A 15,569-nucleotide genomic window follows, 5' to 3' on the forward strand; every position below is an offset into this window, starting at 1 on the left:
ATATTCGTAGGTGTACAATTGTTCATTGTTCATGCCCGAATTAAACAGATATGTCATAAAGACATCGCCTACTCTCCGACCTGACAGCTCTACTTCAAATGTTCAGCCCATGAGAAGCAGTCCTTCAGGCGGCTTCCCCCTGTGTTTTCATTACTGAAGAACGCCCCGCTTTCATTACAACTACGACTTCTCACCGGAGCGGACAGCAATGAAATAGCGGTTAGCGTTTTCAGTCATTTGTAAGCACAGGTTCAGAATCTTGAGAATCCTTCTCTCGATTCGTCTGTGAAGACGTAGGTTGCATTCAATATCTACCTTCGTCTTCAACGGTACATAGCGATAAGATCTTCAAGAGATGGCAGTCTCTTGGCCAAGGCAAAAGCAGTGCTGCCTATTTTCAGTGTTCAATCGGAGGAGGCCGTTTCTGGAGTAAGTGAAGGGAAATGACTATTCCTCCAACTCGACCTCTGTGAATTTCCTTATGGTTCTCTTTCGCGTCTGAAGTATGAGATAAGCTAGAAGTCCTAACTATTGTAGAATATGCAAATATGTTGTTGACGGCCTCTAGGCTCAGAGATTCGGTTCTGTCAAACAACAAAGCTTCACGATCTTTGAGGTCTGTGGAGATCTTGAAATTCCTCTGGATCAAAGGTTCCGGCATGGAACTTAGACGTAGTCTGAGTTTCTGATGCCAAAAGCATTTCGAACCTATCCTTTCTGCGAACTTGATACACGTGACCAGAAAGGCTAATATTCTAACCGCTCTAGCCACGGCAAAGAGGGTTAGTGAGGTTTTAGCCATCTTCAGAGGTTTTGGCTTTAAAGGACATAATGCGGTCTGTCCTCTAAGCCTTCCGTTCTTGATAAGAACAAAAACCTGTCTAACCCTTGACCCGAAGGCTTGGAGACCAAGGGTATGGCACCAATTATTGGGCAAGGGCATTAGAGTCCTGTGCCCTGTAGGGTCTCTCAAGTTTTATCTTGATAAAACTATAGAAAGTCAAGGTCAACGGACAATCTGCGGTGCTCCGTAAAAAGACCAGACTGGTTCATGTCCAAGAACACCCTGGCATTATAGCCAAGGAGTTCTTTTAAGAGGTCTCATTCATTATGTTGGCATAAAGATTTGAGATTTTTTCTTAATATGAATGCTCAAGAAGTGAGGGCGCGGCCTCGGAAGCATTTCAACAGAACATGACACTCAGTAACATCCTGAGTGCCACGCTTTAGCGAAGCAACTCTGTGTTCGCTTCACACTCCCGACAATCTGCGGTGTTCCGTAAAAGACCAGACTGGTTCATGTCCAAGAAAACCCTGGCATTATAGCCAAGGAGTTCTTTTAAGAGGTCTCATTCATTATGTTTGCATAAAGATTTGAGATTTTTTCTTAATATGAATGCTCAAGAGGTGAGGGCGCGGCCTCGGAAGCATTTCAACAGAGCATGACACTCAGTAACATCCTGAGTGCCACGCTTTAGCGAAGCAACTCTGTGTTCGCTTCACACTCCCGACGGGATGTGAAGACGACATTTGAGATCTGTAAGTCGCTAGGACCATACATTTCCGTAGATATATTATTGGGGGCAGGAAGCAACACGAATCCTATCCTATAGAAAAGGGATAGGTGTGCTTTTAATGAAGGGTTGGTCGCTTGAGGCGCGTTCCTTTTCTTTAGCCTAGAAGTTATGGAACTAACTTTGATAGGTTAGGTCAGGTGGTGGTTTTAGCTTCGGTGCCCTCAGAATATGGGCGTCATATGGTCTAGTCACATTGTGGTCACGCCCGTTGACAGATCATCTAGAGCGCACCAGCATTACAGGTCTCTACCTCGCTGGCAACTCTAGTAACGCAGAAGTAGACTTTGGTGACAGTAATCACGAAGTCGGCTATCCTAACAGGTGAGGAACCAAGATGTATATCATCTACTTAATTTAGTTTCCCAAAAAATCCTATCTGTCTCTTCCCCATCCGAAGGTGAGATTCAGCTATATATATATTCTGTCAGGTAAGTTTCATGAACAAAATGTTATTGTTATAAATACAATTAAGTTTGTTCATACTTACCTGGCAGATATATATAATTAAAGTGCCCACCCACCTCCCCTCAGGAGACAGTGGCACTGATAAAATATGAATAGAAAATGGGAATAGTTCCTGATATCCGCCTCCCACGGCGGGAATGGGTACTAACTACCGACCATGGCCAGCCCCACTGCCGTGTGCCGCGAATTTTTAAATTCTGTCGGACTTCAGAAAATACAGCTATATATATATCTGCCAGGTAAGTATGAACAAACTTAATTGTATTATAACAATAACATGTTATCTTGTTATAATCTTATCATAAAGAATTTGCTCTTGATTCTTTTGGCATGAAGTCAAGCTTGACAGTTAGCTCGTTTTTATCATTTTTTTTTTTTTTTTTTACTGCACCCACTCTAGTATTTTCACACAATGATCAAACAGTTTTAATCCTCTTTGAACTAAACAGCTCCTCCTTGTTTGAACATCTCATTTGTATTTAAAGGTTATCCCAAAAATTAAGTGTCACACACCATTTTGGCAGAACTCATTGAACCACACTTATGCTCATTTACTCCACTTTTAATCAGTCTCTCTCTCTCTCTCTCTCTCTCTCTCTCAAGTTTTTGCTTTGTAATGTCACAAAATACATACTCACATCTTGGGTAAAACTCTACAATTACTTTCTTACTCTATGCATTCCTCATCTCTTGTCCCAAAGCCTTCCCCCAATTCTCTTATCATTCCTTTCATTTAACAGTAATTGTTTCAAGATAAAACCATGTATGGCAGTAAACATGTACCATAGTTCAACATTAACCCAGAAAAATTACTTCTCTACCCACAGCAAATTCAGAGTAAATAAAAGGAATAATACTAAAAGCTTCATGTCAACCTGAACCTAGAGTTTAATATTCAAATTAGCAAGTCACAAAGCTTTAGCAAAGGTGTAATTTCTAATTATCATGCTTTCTCTACATTTTATGCAAGTGTTATGGTGCTTCTTGGATTTTTAGCATTTAGTCTCCCAGTCAGTTGCACCATTTCTGTCTGAGCTTACAATGTATTTCCCATGTTTCACAACCATTTGATTCTTGGATACTCGGAAAGTTTTTCAGCATTGAGATGTAATTATATTTTTTATTTGGAAACCATAAACAGAAGATATATGTAGAAGGATATTTAACATGAAGTTTTCAATACAGTAATGCTGATGTTTTGAGACTTTTGTTTTCCTTTTTTTTTGCAGGCGACACAAAGCCATTCAGCCATTGCTGTTTAATTTTATTTACCAGAAAGCAGACATCCTGTATCAAGAGCGACCAATAACCCCATATTTAGTAGAGCAGGACACTGACTTTGGTGTGAAAGGTATGCTTTTTAAAATTTTTTATATCCACTAAAGAGTTGAATGAAATGTATTGTGCTATTTTAACAAAATATTATGTAAAAAAAATCAGTGCAAAACATATCCGTATAAAACCCACTAGTTCAAAAAGTAAATTTAGTAATGGCCAAGCATAGGAAGAATCAGATCACAGAAATATGGTTCCTAGATGGATGTTGTAACAACTTGCCTAATAAGGCAGTTGTTATGTTTTATTTTCTTACCACTCTCTTGATACATGTTCCATAGGTTCCACTGCTGAAGCCACTCAAGGAGACCCAGGGAAAATCTTCAGATTAAAAGTCTCAAAAATTATCTTAAGGCTGTACTAAAGGAAGCCTCAATCTGCTGGTAGTGTTATTCCCCTTCACTCATAACTTTTTTCTGCATCCTTTTTATTTGCTTGGTGGCAGAGACAATGTCACAAAACTTCAAGAAAATAGAAATTTGTGACTTCGGATCCTGAGTAGTTGGGGTTGCAATAGCGGGTGACCCTTTTTGAGATGATGAGCAAAGTACAGATTACTATGTGGAATTACCTGGGTAGAAGAAGAGCTGGGAATACTTGTGGTAGAACAGCAGGAATACAGTGATACCTTGTGCATACGCATTTCAGGTTTCACAAATTCACAGATTTGTGAAATTTTCATTGAACCTAACTAATTTGTATCTGGGATTTTTTTCACAGATCTGCAAAATTTGTGAAATCCTCGAAAAACTCTGCATAAGTGTTTGTTTAATTTTTGAAGTAACTTATGAGTTGACATGTTTTTAAGTGTAAAATCGGTAAGAAAAATACATTGGTAGACTAGCTTAATGTGTTAAAGTAAAATCCCTCAAAATCACACAGTATTTGTTTCTTGATTCGTTTGTTTACCGATGTAAACATACCACAGTGACCACTAGTCTCTCTCTCTTTCTTCTAATCCTGTTAAAGATATTTTACTGTAATATTGGTATATATACCTCTCGGTACATATAAGAAAACTCCATTGACGACACACTATTGACTGGGAGGGTTGGAAGTAGCTAATTACACAGCAGGGTAAGTTCCAAGATGACACGCTATTGGCCAGAAGGGTTGGAAGTAGCCAATCACACGGCAGGGTACCATCTTTCCTCGTTACTGATTGGTTTGTAGCTTCGATGATTTGTGTATGTACTGTCATTAGTGTATTGAATATTTTCAATGTGGATATGGAATTCTCTCTCTCTCTCTCTCTCTCTCTCTCCTCCAAATCTTTCTCTCTCTATCGATCTTCTCTCCGCTTCCTCTCTCCTCTCTCTCTCTCGTCTCTCTCTCTCTCTCTCTCTCTCTCTCTCTCATAGTTAGTTTGCACACATATTTTTGCAACTTATTTATTTGTACACCTTTATGTAATTTTAAATTGATTGAATTCCTGTACCCTCCACATACATTATGTATGTGTTTTCTCTGTTTTATTGAATTGTACCTTCATTATAAGACTTCTGTGACATACATATAAAGTTTATGTATTTTACCTTCTTGACAATGGCAAAGAAAACTTCATTCATTAAGTTTACAGTCCCATTTGTTGCTTGGTTGTACCTTAAGGTAAGGGCAAAAGAAAATGGCAGCCAATGAATGAGTATAGGAGTAACATTAGTATACCGCACTGTAAATGTGCTAGTGTGGCAAATACCCAATAGGCAATACAGTACTCTAGTTTTATGTCAACCGTTTATTTCTTTGTTAAGGGTAATGTATTAAGTTAACTTTAAATGAAATTAAAGAGCTTTAGAAGTATGATTTGAGTCAAAAATACATTCATGATTCCTCCTGATCCGCGGTGGGTTCTGGAACCTAACCTTGTGAATGTTTGAGGTATTACTGTATTTTCAATTATTGCTTAAGTATTACCAGAATTTATATGTAAAGGATGAACCCTTTAACTAACCTGTGGTATGTTTCACTCTTCATAAAATTAGTAGGTTCAGTATCAATAATACATTGCAAACATGGGACACAGGGCTGATGTGAGTGTGTATTTGAGCTTGACGAACATAACTGGTTCTGGGGGTGAGTTTAGGATATGAATAGTGGTGTTTGCATGACCTAAGTACTGGTGAAGTATGACAATGGCTTGTGGTACTGAAAGTCAGGAGATCTGCAAAGTACTGCATGGTCCAGAGCTGAGTGACAAATTATGTGGAATGTAGTTAAAACCCAAAACTTTACCAAAATTTGGGAAGGCATAGATGCCCAAACTGTCCCAAACCTATGGCAAGGTATCTGTTGCCCAAGCCTCTATTTCTGGCTGTGGAAAGATAGAAAGTGGGAGCCTCAAATCCTAAAGTTGCTGCTTGGAACTAACTAACTCCAGCATGACCGATATCTAATAACCATCTGCCAGGATTTTGTTGTTGGGTGGAGACAATTTGAAGATAGACGTCATTCATGGTAAGCGAATGCAGTGTTGTATGAGTCACTTGGAAGCTCAATAGCAGGTAGCTGAGGTGTTACAGGAAGCCTGGGCATGTACAGTGAGGGTGTTTGGATCTTGATCAGTACAGGCTGTTGCAGCTGAACTCCACCACACGAAGTAATTATGTGTTTAACCCCTTCTTTACCAACAGTTTGTTTTGGGGGTGCACAGACTACATACCACCATTTGTGTACTACCGGGTACATGAAGGTGGTACGCACGTACTACAAACCTTCCTTTTCAGCTCTAGACCTCTCATGATTCGGTAATTTGTGTTTGAATTCTTTCGAACAAAACAAACAGTATTGGAGTGCTTGGGAATGTGGTACACACTGCCAGGCATACGATGAAGCAAAACAACATTATTGCTGGCTACCTAGATTCGGACATTTGGATATACGTAGAGTCAACCCCTAGTATTTGCAGACTCCAGATTCGTGAATTTCTCTCTGGAACACACCCTGATTATTTGCGGGAAATTTTTCTAATAGTGGTATTTTTCTATGAGAAATTTCCACAAATTCTTGTTATTTTTATCAATTTCATCATAATATGCACTTATTTTGTAATAAAACTTAAAAAAAAGATATAAACATTTTTAGTGAGTTTTTCTTGAGTTTTAACTAACAAAATAGACAGTTTAAAGCATTTTTATAGGGATTTCAACAATTTGCAGGGTCTAGCTATTTGTAGGGAATCTGGTACCCACCCTCTGTGAATATGGGGGAAACACTGTATACTGTACTGTGTATGCACACATACATACACACATACACATATTCATTTTCTATACATAGATTATAAAAACTTTAGTATTTGGAAACAAGTGTAATCTCTAACTGAAATAGATGAAAAAGAGTGACATGGCAACACTCACTTGTGGTATTGAGTTTGGCGACTTGAGTGGAAGGGAAATATTTCTGAGAGAACAGATTCTCTCTCTCTCTCTCTCTCTCTCTCTCTCTCTCTCTCTCGATGAAAGAATTTTTATGGTACATGCATGTAATATGTTTATTGATATTTTCAATTAAGAACAATAATATAATAACAATAAAACTGTAATTACAATATTTGTATGTAATAGCATTTTAAAGAGATAAAAATAACCTTTCAATTTCACTTTTAAAGTAAGGATAATTCCTCTCTCTTACTGAGATAAAAGAATTTTTATAGTAGATGTATATGTTTATTAACCCTTAAACGCCGAAGCGGTAAAAAAAAATGTCTCGCTTGTGCCGGAGGTGTTTCAGAGTGAGCGCGGAAGCGGAAAAAATATTTTTTTCAAAAAATTACAGCGTGCTTAGTTTTCAAGATTAAGAGTTCATTTTTGGCTCCTTTTTTTGTCATTGGCTGAAGTTTAGTATGCAACCATCAAAAATGAAAAAAAGTCTCATTATCATATATAAATAATGCGATATATGATAGCGCAAAAACGAAATTTCATATATAATTGTATTCAAATCGCGCTGTGCGCAAAACGGTTAAAGGTAACAAGTGACTTTTTTTTCGTTGTAATGTACACTTAATTGCGATCATTTTGGTATATAACACATTGTAAAACTATAAAAGCAACACAGAGAAAATATTATCACAAAATAATGCATGAATTCTTAACGCGCGGACGTAAACAAATATTTTTTCAAAAATTCACCATAAATCTAAATATTGTCCTAGAGACTTCCAATTTCTTTCAAAATGAAGACAAATGATTGAATATTACTATACTGTAAGAGTATTAGCTTACAAATGCAGTTTTCGACCATATCTGACGAGTTAAACTTGACCGAATGTCGATTTTTTTATATATATATTTTTTATATGCAATTATTTCGGAAATAAGAAAAGCTACAACCTTTAAATATTTTTCGTTTTATTCTACATAAAATTGCGCACATTTTCATATATAAAACTCTATGAAATGCCTATTATGAAACGGAGCAAATATTCCAAGAATGGGACGTGCGCATTTCGGAGATTTGTGGCAGAGAATCCGCACACGGAGGGAAGGAAAGTTTTTTTTTTTAAATTCACCATAAATCTAAATATTCTGCTAGAGACTTCAAAATGAAGGTAAATGCTTGAATATTACTAGATTATGAGTGTTTTAGCTTACAATTGCGTTTTTCGACCATTTCGGTAGAGTCAAAGTTGACCGAAGGTTGAAAATTTGTCACATCATTTTTTATATGAAAATAATTCAAAATTGATAAAAGCTACAACTATGGGTTGTTTTTAGTTGTATTGTGCATGAAATTGCGCACATTCATAAATTCACCATAAATCGAAATATTGTGCTAGAGACTTTCAATTAGTTGCAAAATTAAGGTTAATGATTGAATATTACTAAAATATAAGAGTTTTAGCTTACAATTGCCTTTTTTGACCATTTCGGTAGAGTCAAAGTTGACCGAAGGTTGAAATTTTGGCACTTATCGTTATTTATATAAAAATATCTCAAAACTGATAAAAGCTACAATCATGAGTATTTTTTTGTTGTATTCTACATAAAAATGCGCACATTTTCATATATAATACTCCATGTAACGGCTAATCTAAAATGGTACAAAAATTATGTCAAAGTGACGAAATAATTTCCGAGATGTGTCACAGATACGTTTTAGTGCGGCAAGAAAGAAATTAGCGCTTGCGTGCCTGCTTAACGATTTTAAACAAAACAACACCTCGATCCGTGAACTCCCAGCATCCCCCAAGGCGCGTGATTCAAAAGTTTTCGGCTGGTACGCCTATAAGTATTTTTCCGCAAATTTAAAAAAACAATTTTTTGAGTCGACGTATGGTACGTCCATTCGGCATATGGGAGACATTTTGACTCTACGTTTAATACATCCATTCGGCGTTTAAGGGTTAATATTTTCAAATAATAATAATAATAATGATGATGATATAACTGTAGAGTGGAACCTCTACATACGAAAGTCCTTACGTACAAAAAATCCAGGTTACGAAAGCAAAGACAAAAATTTTTTTTGCTTTTGTGTACGAAAATAATTCAGGTTACGAAAGGTTAAAGTCCGAGATTCACCCGGGCCGCCGAGAACAATTTTAAAACTCACGCACCGCTAACTCGGTAGACTCGCCACCATCCTCCCACTCTCCCATTGGTTCCTGATGCTAGTCACCGCCATAGGATCCTGCTCTCCTATTGGTCAGCATCTGTCCCATCATTCCTCTATGTAAAGGTGTTCCTTGACCATTTTTTGTGGCAGCGTTATCGTAAACACCTGGAATTCGTTCGTTCACATATATTTCGTTTGTTAACGTAAATTCGTGTTAGTGATTTCGCTTTCGTTGTAATGTAAGTTAATTGATCGTGTTGTGTATGAACTTAATTACTGACGTATTAGCCATGGGTCCCAAGAATGTTGCTAAAGTTCACGGAAAGAAGAGAATGCTTACTATGGAGACGAAGATAGAGATCCCCCGCGAAAGGGGGGGGGGACCACTGAAATTTTGTTTTCTGTCTTTCTCTTCTGTCTTCTTTCTCTGGAGATACTTCAGTAAAAAGTTTGTACGTGAAGAGGAATAAGTATACTAGCCACATAAAGTATGAACCATTTACTTTATATTTATTTCATTACCCAAAAATCAGTTAGATAATGAATACAATGTTTATATTTGGTTAAGCTCGGTAAAGAAGAGGTTAAGGGGGCTCAAATGAACAACTGATGAATATCAGCTAAGAATAAAAGTGTTCTCAATTGACTTGTATTTGATCCTACACTATATACAAACCCTTGGTTCTTTACAATAGGAGTTACAAGCGGCGTAGCTGGGATTAAGGCTGTTAAAACAAGGTTGTTAGGCAGTAACTACTGCCTGGTAGGCGGGAAGACCGGACATAAACACTCCAATTTACTTGCAGCCGTCTTCAAGAGAAGACTTGCATTTGTGAGCTCTTGCTTACTGACTGTTGATCACGATTTCTCGGTGGGATCTTTCTTATATTGTTTTTAAAATGAATATATACTGTGTTTGGTATTAATAATCAATTGGTATTATTAATTAATATACAACCCACTTTTTGTGATAAGCCTTGCTGGCCGCCTTTCCCATTTGTGTATTAACCCTCTTACGCCGGGGCCCTAAAAATCAAAACGTCTCCCGTATGCCGGGCCTGGTTTGGAGTGAGCGCGGAAGTGGAAAAAATAATTTTTTCAAAAATTTACAGCGCGCGTACTTTTGAAGATTAAGAGTTCATTTTTGGCTCCTTTTTTTGTCATTGCCTGAAGTTTAGAATGCAACCATCAGAAATGAAAAATAATATCATTATCATATATAAATAATGCGATATATGATAGCGCAAAAACGAAATTTCATATATAATTGTATTCAAATCGCGCTGTGCGCCAAACGGTTAGAGGTAACAAGTTACTTTTTTTTTCGTTGTAATGTGCACTAAATTGCAATCATTTTGATATATAACACATTGTAAAACGATAAAAGCAACACAGAGAAAATATTATCACAAAATGATGCATGAATTCGTAGCGCGCGGATGTAAAAAAATAATTTTTTAAAAAATTCACCATAAATCGAAATATTGTTATAGAGACTTGCAATTTGTTTCAAAATGAAGGAAAATGATTGAATATTACGATACTGTAAGAGTTTTAGCTTACAAATGCAGTTTTTTACCATTTCGAACGAGTTAAAGTTGACCGAATGTCGAATTTTTGTTAAAAGTTTTTTTTTATATACAAATATAAAAAAAATGAGAAATGCTACAACCTTCCAATAATTTTTGTTATATTGTGCATGTTTTTGCGCACATTTTCATATATAAAACTTTAAAAAAAGCGTAATATGAAAAGGCTCAAATATTAGGAGAATGTGACCTACGCGTTTCCGAGATTTTCGGCCGAGAATCGGCGCGCGGACGGAATAAAAATATTTTTTTCAAATATTCACCATAAATCGAGATATTGTTCTAGAGACTTGCAATATGTTTTAAAATGAAGATAAATGATTGAATATTACTAGACTGTAAGATTTTTATGTTATAAATGCGTTTTTTTACCTTTTCGGTTGAGTCAAAGTTGACCGATCGTAGTTTTTTTCGTACTTATCGTACTTTATATGCAAATATTTCAAAAATGAGAAATGCTACAACCTTCCAATATTTTTTGTTATATTGTGCATGTTTTTGCGCACATTTCCATATATAAAACTTTAAAAAAAGCGTAATATGAAAAGGCACAAATATTAGGAGCATGTCCTACGCGTTTCCGAGATTTTCGGCCGAAAATCGTCGCGCGGAGGGGAAAAAAATATTTTTTTCAAAAATTCACCATAAATCGAGATATTGTTCTAGAGACTTGCAATATGTTTTAAAATGAAGATAAATGATTGAATATACTAGACTGTAAGATTTTTTATGTTATAAATGCGTTTTTTTACCTTTCGGTTTGAGTCAAAGTTGACCGATCGTAGTTTTTTTCGTACTTATCGTACTTTATATGCAAATATTTTTCAAAAAATGATAAATGCTACAACCTTCCAATATTTTTTGTTATATTGTGCATGTTTTTGCGCAATTTCCATATATAAAACTATAAAATAAGCGTAATATGAAAAGGCACAAATCATTAGGAGAATGTGACCTATCGCGTTTTCGAGATTTTCGGGCCGAGAATCGGCGCGCGGACGGAATAAAAATATTTTTTTCAAATATTCACCATAAATCGAGATAATTGTTCTAGAGACTTGCAATATGTTTTAAAATGAAGATAAATGATTGAAAATATTACGAGACGTAAGATTTTTTTATGTTATATATGCGTTTTTTGACCTTTTCGGTTGAGTCAAAGTTGACCGATCGTAGTTTTTTTTCGTACTTATCGTACTTTATATGCAAATATTTCAAAAATGATAAATGCTACAACCTTCCTTCCAATATTTTTTTGTTATATTGTGCATGTTTTGCGCACATTTCCATATTATAAACCTTTAAAAAGAAAAAGCGTAATATGAAAAGGCTCAAATATTAGGAGCATGTGACCTACGCGTTTCTGAGATTTTCGGCCGAAAATCGTCGCGTGGAGGGGAAAAAAATATTTTTTTCATAAATTCACCATAAAATCGAAGATATTCTTTAGAGACTTGCAATATGTTTTTAAAATGAAGATAAATGATTGAATATTACTAGACTGTAAGATTTTTATGTTATAAATGCGTTTTTTTTTTTACCGCTTTTCGGTTGAGTCAAAGTTGACCGATCGTAGTTTTTTTCTTTTTCGTACTTATCGTACTTTATATGCAAATATTTCAAAAATGAGAAATGCTACAACCTTCCAATATTTTTTGTTATATTGTGCATGTTTTTGCGCACATTTTCATATATAAACCTTTAAAAAAAGCGTAATATGAAAAGGCACAAATATTAGGAGCATGTGACCTACGCGTTTCCGAGATTTTCGGCCGAAAATCGTCGCGCGGAGGGGAAAAAAATATTTTTTTCAAAAATTCACCATAAATCGAGATATTGTTCTAGAGACTTGCAATATGTTTTAAAATGAAGATAAATGATTGAATATTACTAGACTGTAAGATTTTTATGTTATAAATGCGTTTTTTTACCTTTTCGGTTGAGTCAAAGTTGACCAATCGTAGTTTTTTTCGTACTTATCGTACTTTATATGCAAATATTTCAAAAATGATAAATGCTACAACCTTCCAATATTTTTTGTTATATTGTGCATGTTTTTGCGCACATTTCCATATATAAACCTTTAAAAAAAGCGTAATATGAAAAGGCTCAAATATTAGGAGCATGTGACCTACGCGTTTCCGAGATTTTCGGCCGAAAATCGTCGCGTGGAAGGGAAAAAAATATTTTTTTCATAAATTCACCATAAATCGAGATATTGTTCTAGAGACTTGCAATATGTTTTAAAATGAAGATAAATGATTGAATATTACTAGACTGTAAGATTTTATGTTATAAATGCGTTTTTTTACCTTTTCGGGTTGAGTCAAAAGTTGACCGATCGTAGTTTTTTCGGTACTTATCGTACTTTAATATGCAAATATTTCAAAAATGAGAAATGCTACAAACCTTTCCAATATTTTTTGTTATATTGTGCATGTTTTTGCGCACATTTCCATATATAAACCTTTAAAAAAAGCGTAATATGAAAAGGCACAAATATTAGGAGCATGTCCTACGCGTTTCTGAGATTTTCGGCCGAAAATCGTCGCGCGGAGGGAAAAAAAATATTTTTTTCAAAAATTCACCATAAATCGAGATATTGTTCTAGAGACTTGCAATATGTTTTAAAATGAAGATAAATGATTGAATATTACTAGACTGTAAGATTTTTATGTTATAAATGCGTTTTTTTACCTTTTCGGTTGAGTCAAAGTTGACCGATCGTAGTTTTTTTCGTACTTATCGTACTTTATATGCAAATATTTCAAAAATGATAAATGCTACAACCTTCCAATATTTTTTGTTATATTGTGCATGTTTTTGCGCACATTTCCATATATAAAACTATAAAATAAGCGTAATATGAAAAGGCACAAATATTAGGAGAATGTGACCTACGCGTTTCCGAGAGAGATTTTCGGCCGAGAATCGCTGCGCGGACGGAATAAAAATATTTTTTCAAATATTCACCATAAATCGAGATATTGTTCTAGAGACTTGCAATATGTTTTAAAATGAAGATAAATGATTGAATATTACTAGACTGTAAGTAATTTGCTTACCCCCAAAAAAAATATTTATAATATATATATATATATATATATATATATATATATATATATATATATATATATATATATATATATATATATATATATATATATATATATATATATATATATATATATATATATATATATATATATATATATATATAATTTTTTTTATACGTATATATATATTACATTCTTCGATTCTGGTACCAATACATAAATAAAAGGAATGCAGGTGACACTTCTTTTCTTTTCGCATACAATGAAATGTCTTATTATTATTTTATCATGCACACATTCAGATATATAAAAAATTGTAATAAATACTAAATATAAAATAAATGCAGAATACTCACTCGTAATCCTGACTCTTCGTTCTATTCTTGTTTTCTCCCTCCTCCATTGAAGAGTCTTGCATTTTTTTCCTCTCGATATGACGAGGTACAGGTGGAGGAGGGAGACGCGCGCCCTTACGGCCGCTGGGATAGGGCGCGGTTCCGTGCGCCCTCCCTTGACCGCCGCTGAGTCGCACTCCAATACAAGACCACACTGTGGTATTTGCGGTCACACTCCCCGAACCTGCATAGAGCTATCTTGCAGGTGCGACAGAAGAACCGGGTGTCTCTCCTTCTGCCATTCATATGGCACACCCGGCACCGTTTCTGCCTGCGCCCTTCTAGGAGATCCAGTGTGTGATCCCCTGGCATCAGCCGACACGGAGGGTCCACTACCCGACGAGAAGGGGCGCGGGTGGGGGCGTCAGCAGGGGCGGCGCAGCAGGGGCGTCAGGCAGGCAGGGGCGGCGGCAGCCAGGGGCGTCGCAGCAAGGGGATGACCGAAGTTGGCACCCCGAAGGTCTGCCCTTTCCTCTATGGGTAGATCTACAGCTCGGGGCAGGGGGGCAGACATGGAAGGCCACTCATTGGGATCAAAGTTGATGAGGGCTTCCCCGGCTGCCTCGAGGAACTGTAAGTGGCTCATCCTCCGTAGATCGGGACCGTAGTACCCACAGTAGAGTACGTAGGCATTTTGGAGGGCCAACTGAAGGATGTATTTGAGGAGCTTCTGTGTCCACCTTCTGGTTCTCCTGGCGAAGGGATAATATTGGATGAGTTGATCAAAGAGATCAACTCCTCCCATGTGCCTATTGTAGTGCCCAATGACGGTAGGGCGCTCAACACGAAACTGCTCATACACAACTCGGCCTGTCGACGCGTCTTCTTCCGCTGCAGATCTCCTCTTGGACAGGTTCATGGCTCGTCGTAATCATGGGGACGAGTCGGACACCCTTCCAACAGATGACGAAGACAGCTCCCTTCCGCCGCCACTGTGTCTCTCCTCTTGCCAGATGTTGCTGATGGCTAGCGTACCTCTTGAGGGAATTCGGGGCCCCACGCACCAACCGAAGGGTACCACTGACGTGAACACCTGCATCATACAGTTCCTGGGCCAGGGATACCGAGTTATAATAATTATCCATAAACAGGTGGTATCCCTGGTTACGGAAACGATCCACAAGCTCGAAAACAGTGTCACGCATCGTGGAGAAGACCCCGGAATACACCGAAAAGTCCACGACGTAGCCAGTGTTGGCCTCGGTAATAAAAAAAATTTCACGCCATATTTCTTCGGCTTCTTGGGGTTATACACTTTGATGCTTAGACGTCCTTTGTAAGGCATCATCCCCTCATCTAAAGAAAGGTTCTTTCCAGGAATCACGAGAGTTTTACAGCGTTCACGAAATATATTCCAACACTGGGCGCACTAAAATGAGGCGATCAGAGTTATTCCGGGGTATGGCCCTTCGGTTGAAGGCGTTAAAATATCTGTCCAACGCCAGGAAAGTATCACGGGGCATAATGCCGGGCACATAGGGCGTACATAAAAGAAAATTACGCCTCCAATACATCCTGACGTCGGCAGCAGGAATCAATCCAAAAAAAACGTGGAGCCCCAAAAAATGCGCCATGTCAGGGAGGTCGCAGCCTCGC

General features: G+C 37.0%; 1 protein-coding gene across 3 annotated transcripts in view; it reads left to right on the plus strand.

The window, feature by feature from the left end:
• The window catches only part of LOC135206645 (tetratricopeptide repeat protein 14-like), a 273,980-nt gene that overhangs the window by 64,594 nt on the left and 193,817 nt on the right, over positions 1 to 15,569 (plus strand). For all 3 annotated transcript variants that reach the window (XM_064237996.1, XM_064237998.1, XM_064237997.1), the window contains exon 3: positions 3,272 to 3,393. In XM_064237996.1, coding sequence (XP_064094066.1) covers positions 3,272 to 3,393 — 122 coding nt within the window. The remainder of the gene's footprint in view (positions 1 to 3,271; positions 3,394 to 15,569) is intronic.

This window comes from Macrobrachium nipponense, chromosome 31 (genome assembly GCF_015104395.2).
Source record: "Macrobrachium nipponense isolate FS-2020 chromosome 31, ASM1510439v2, whole genome shotgun sequence".
In the NCBI taxonomy this organism is placed as follows: Eukaryota; Metazoa; Arthropoda; class Malacostraca; order Decapoda; family Palaemonidae; genus Macrobrachium; species Macrobrachium nipponense.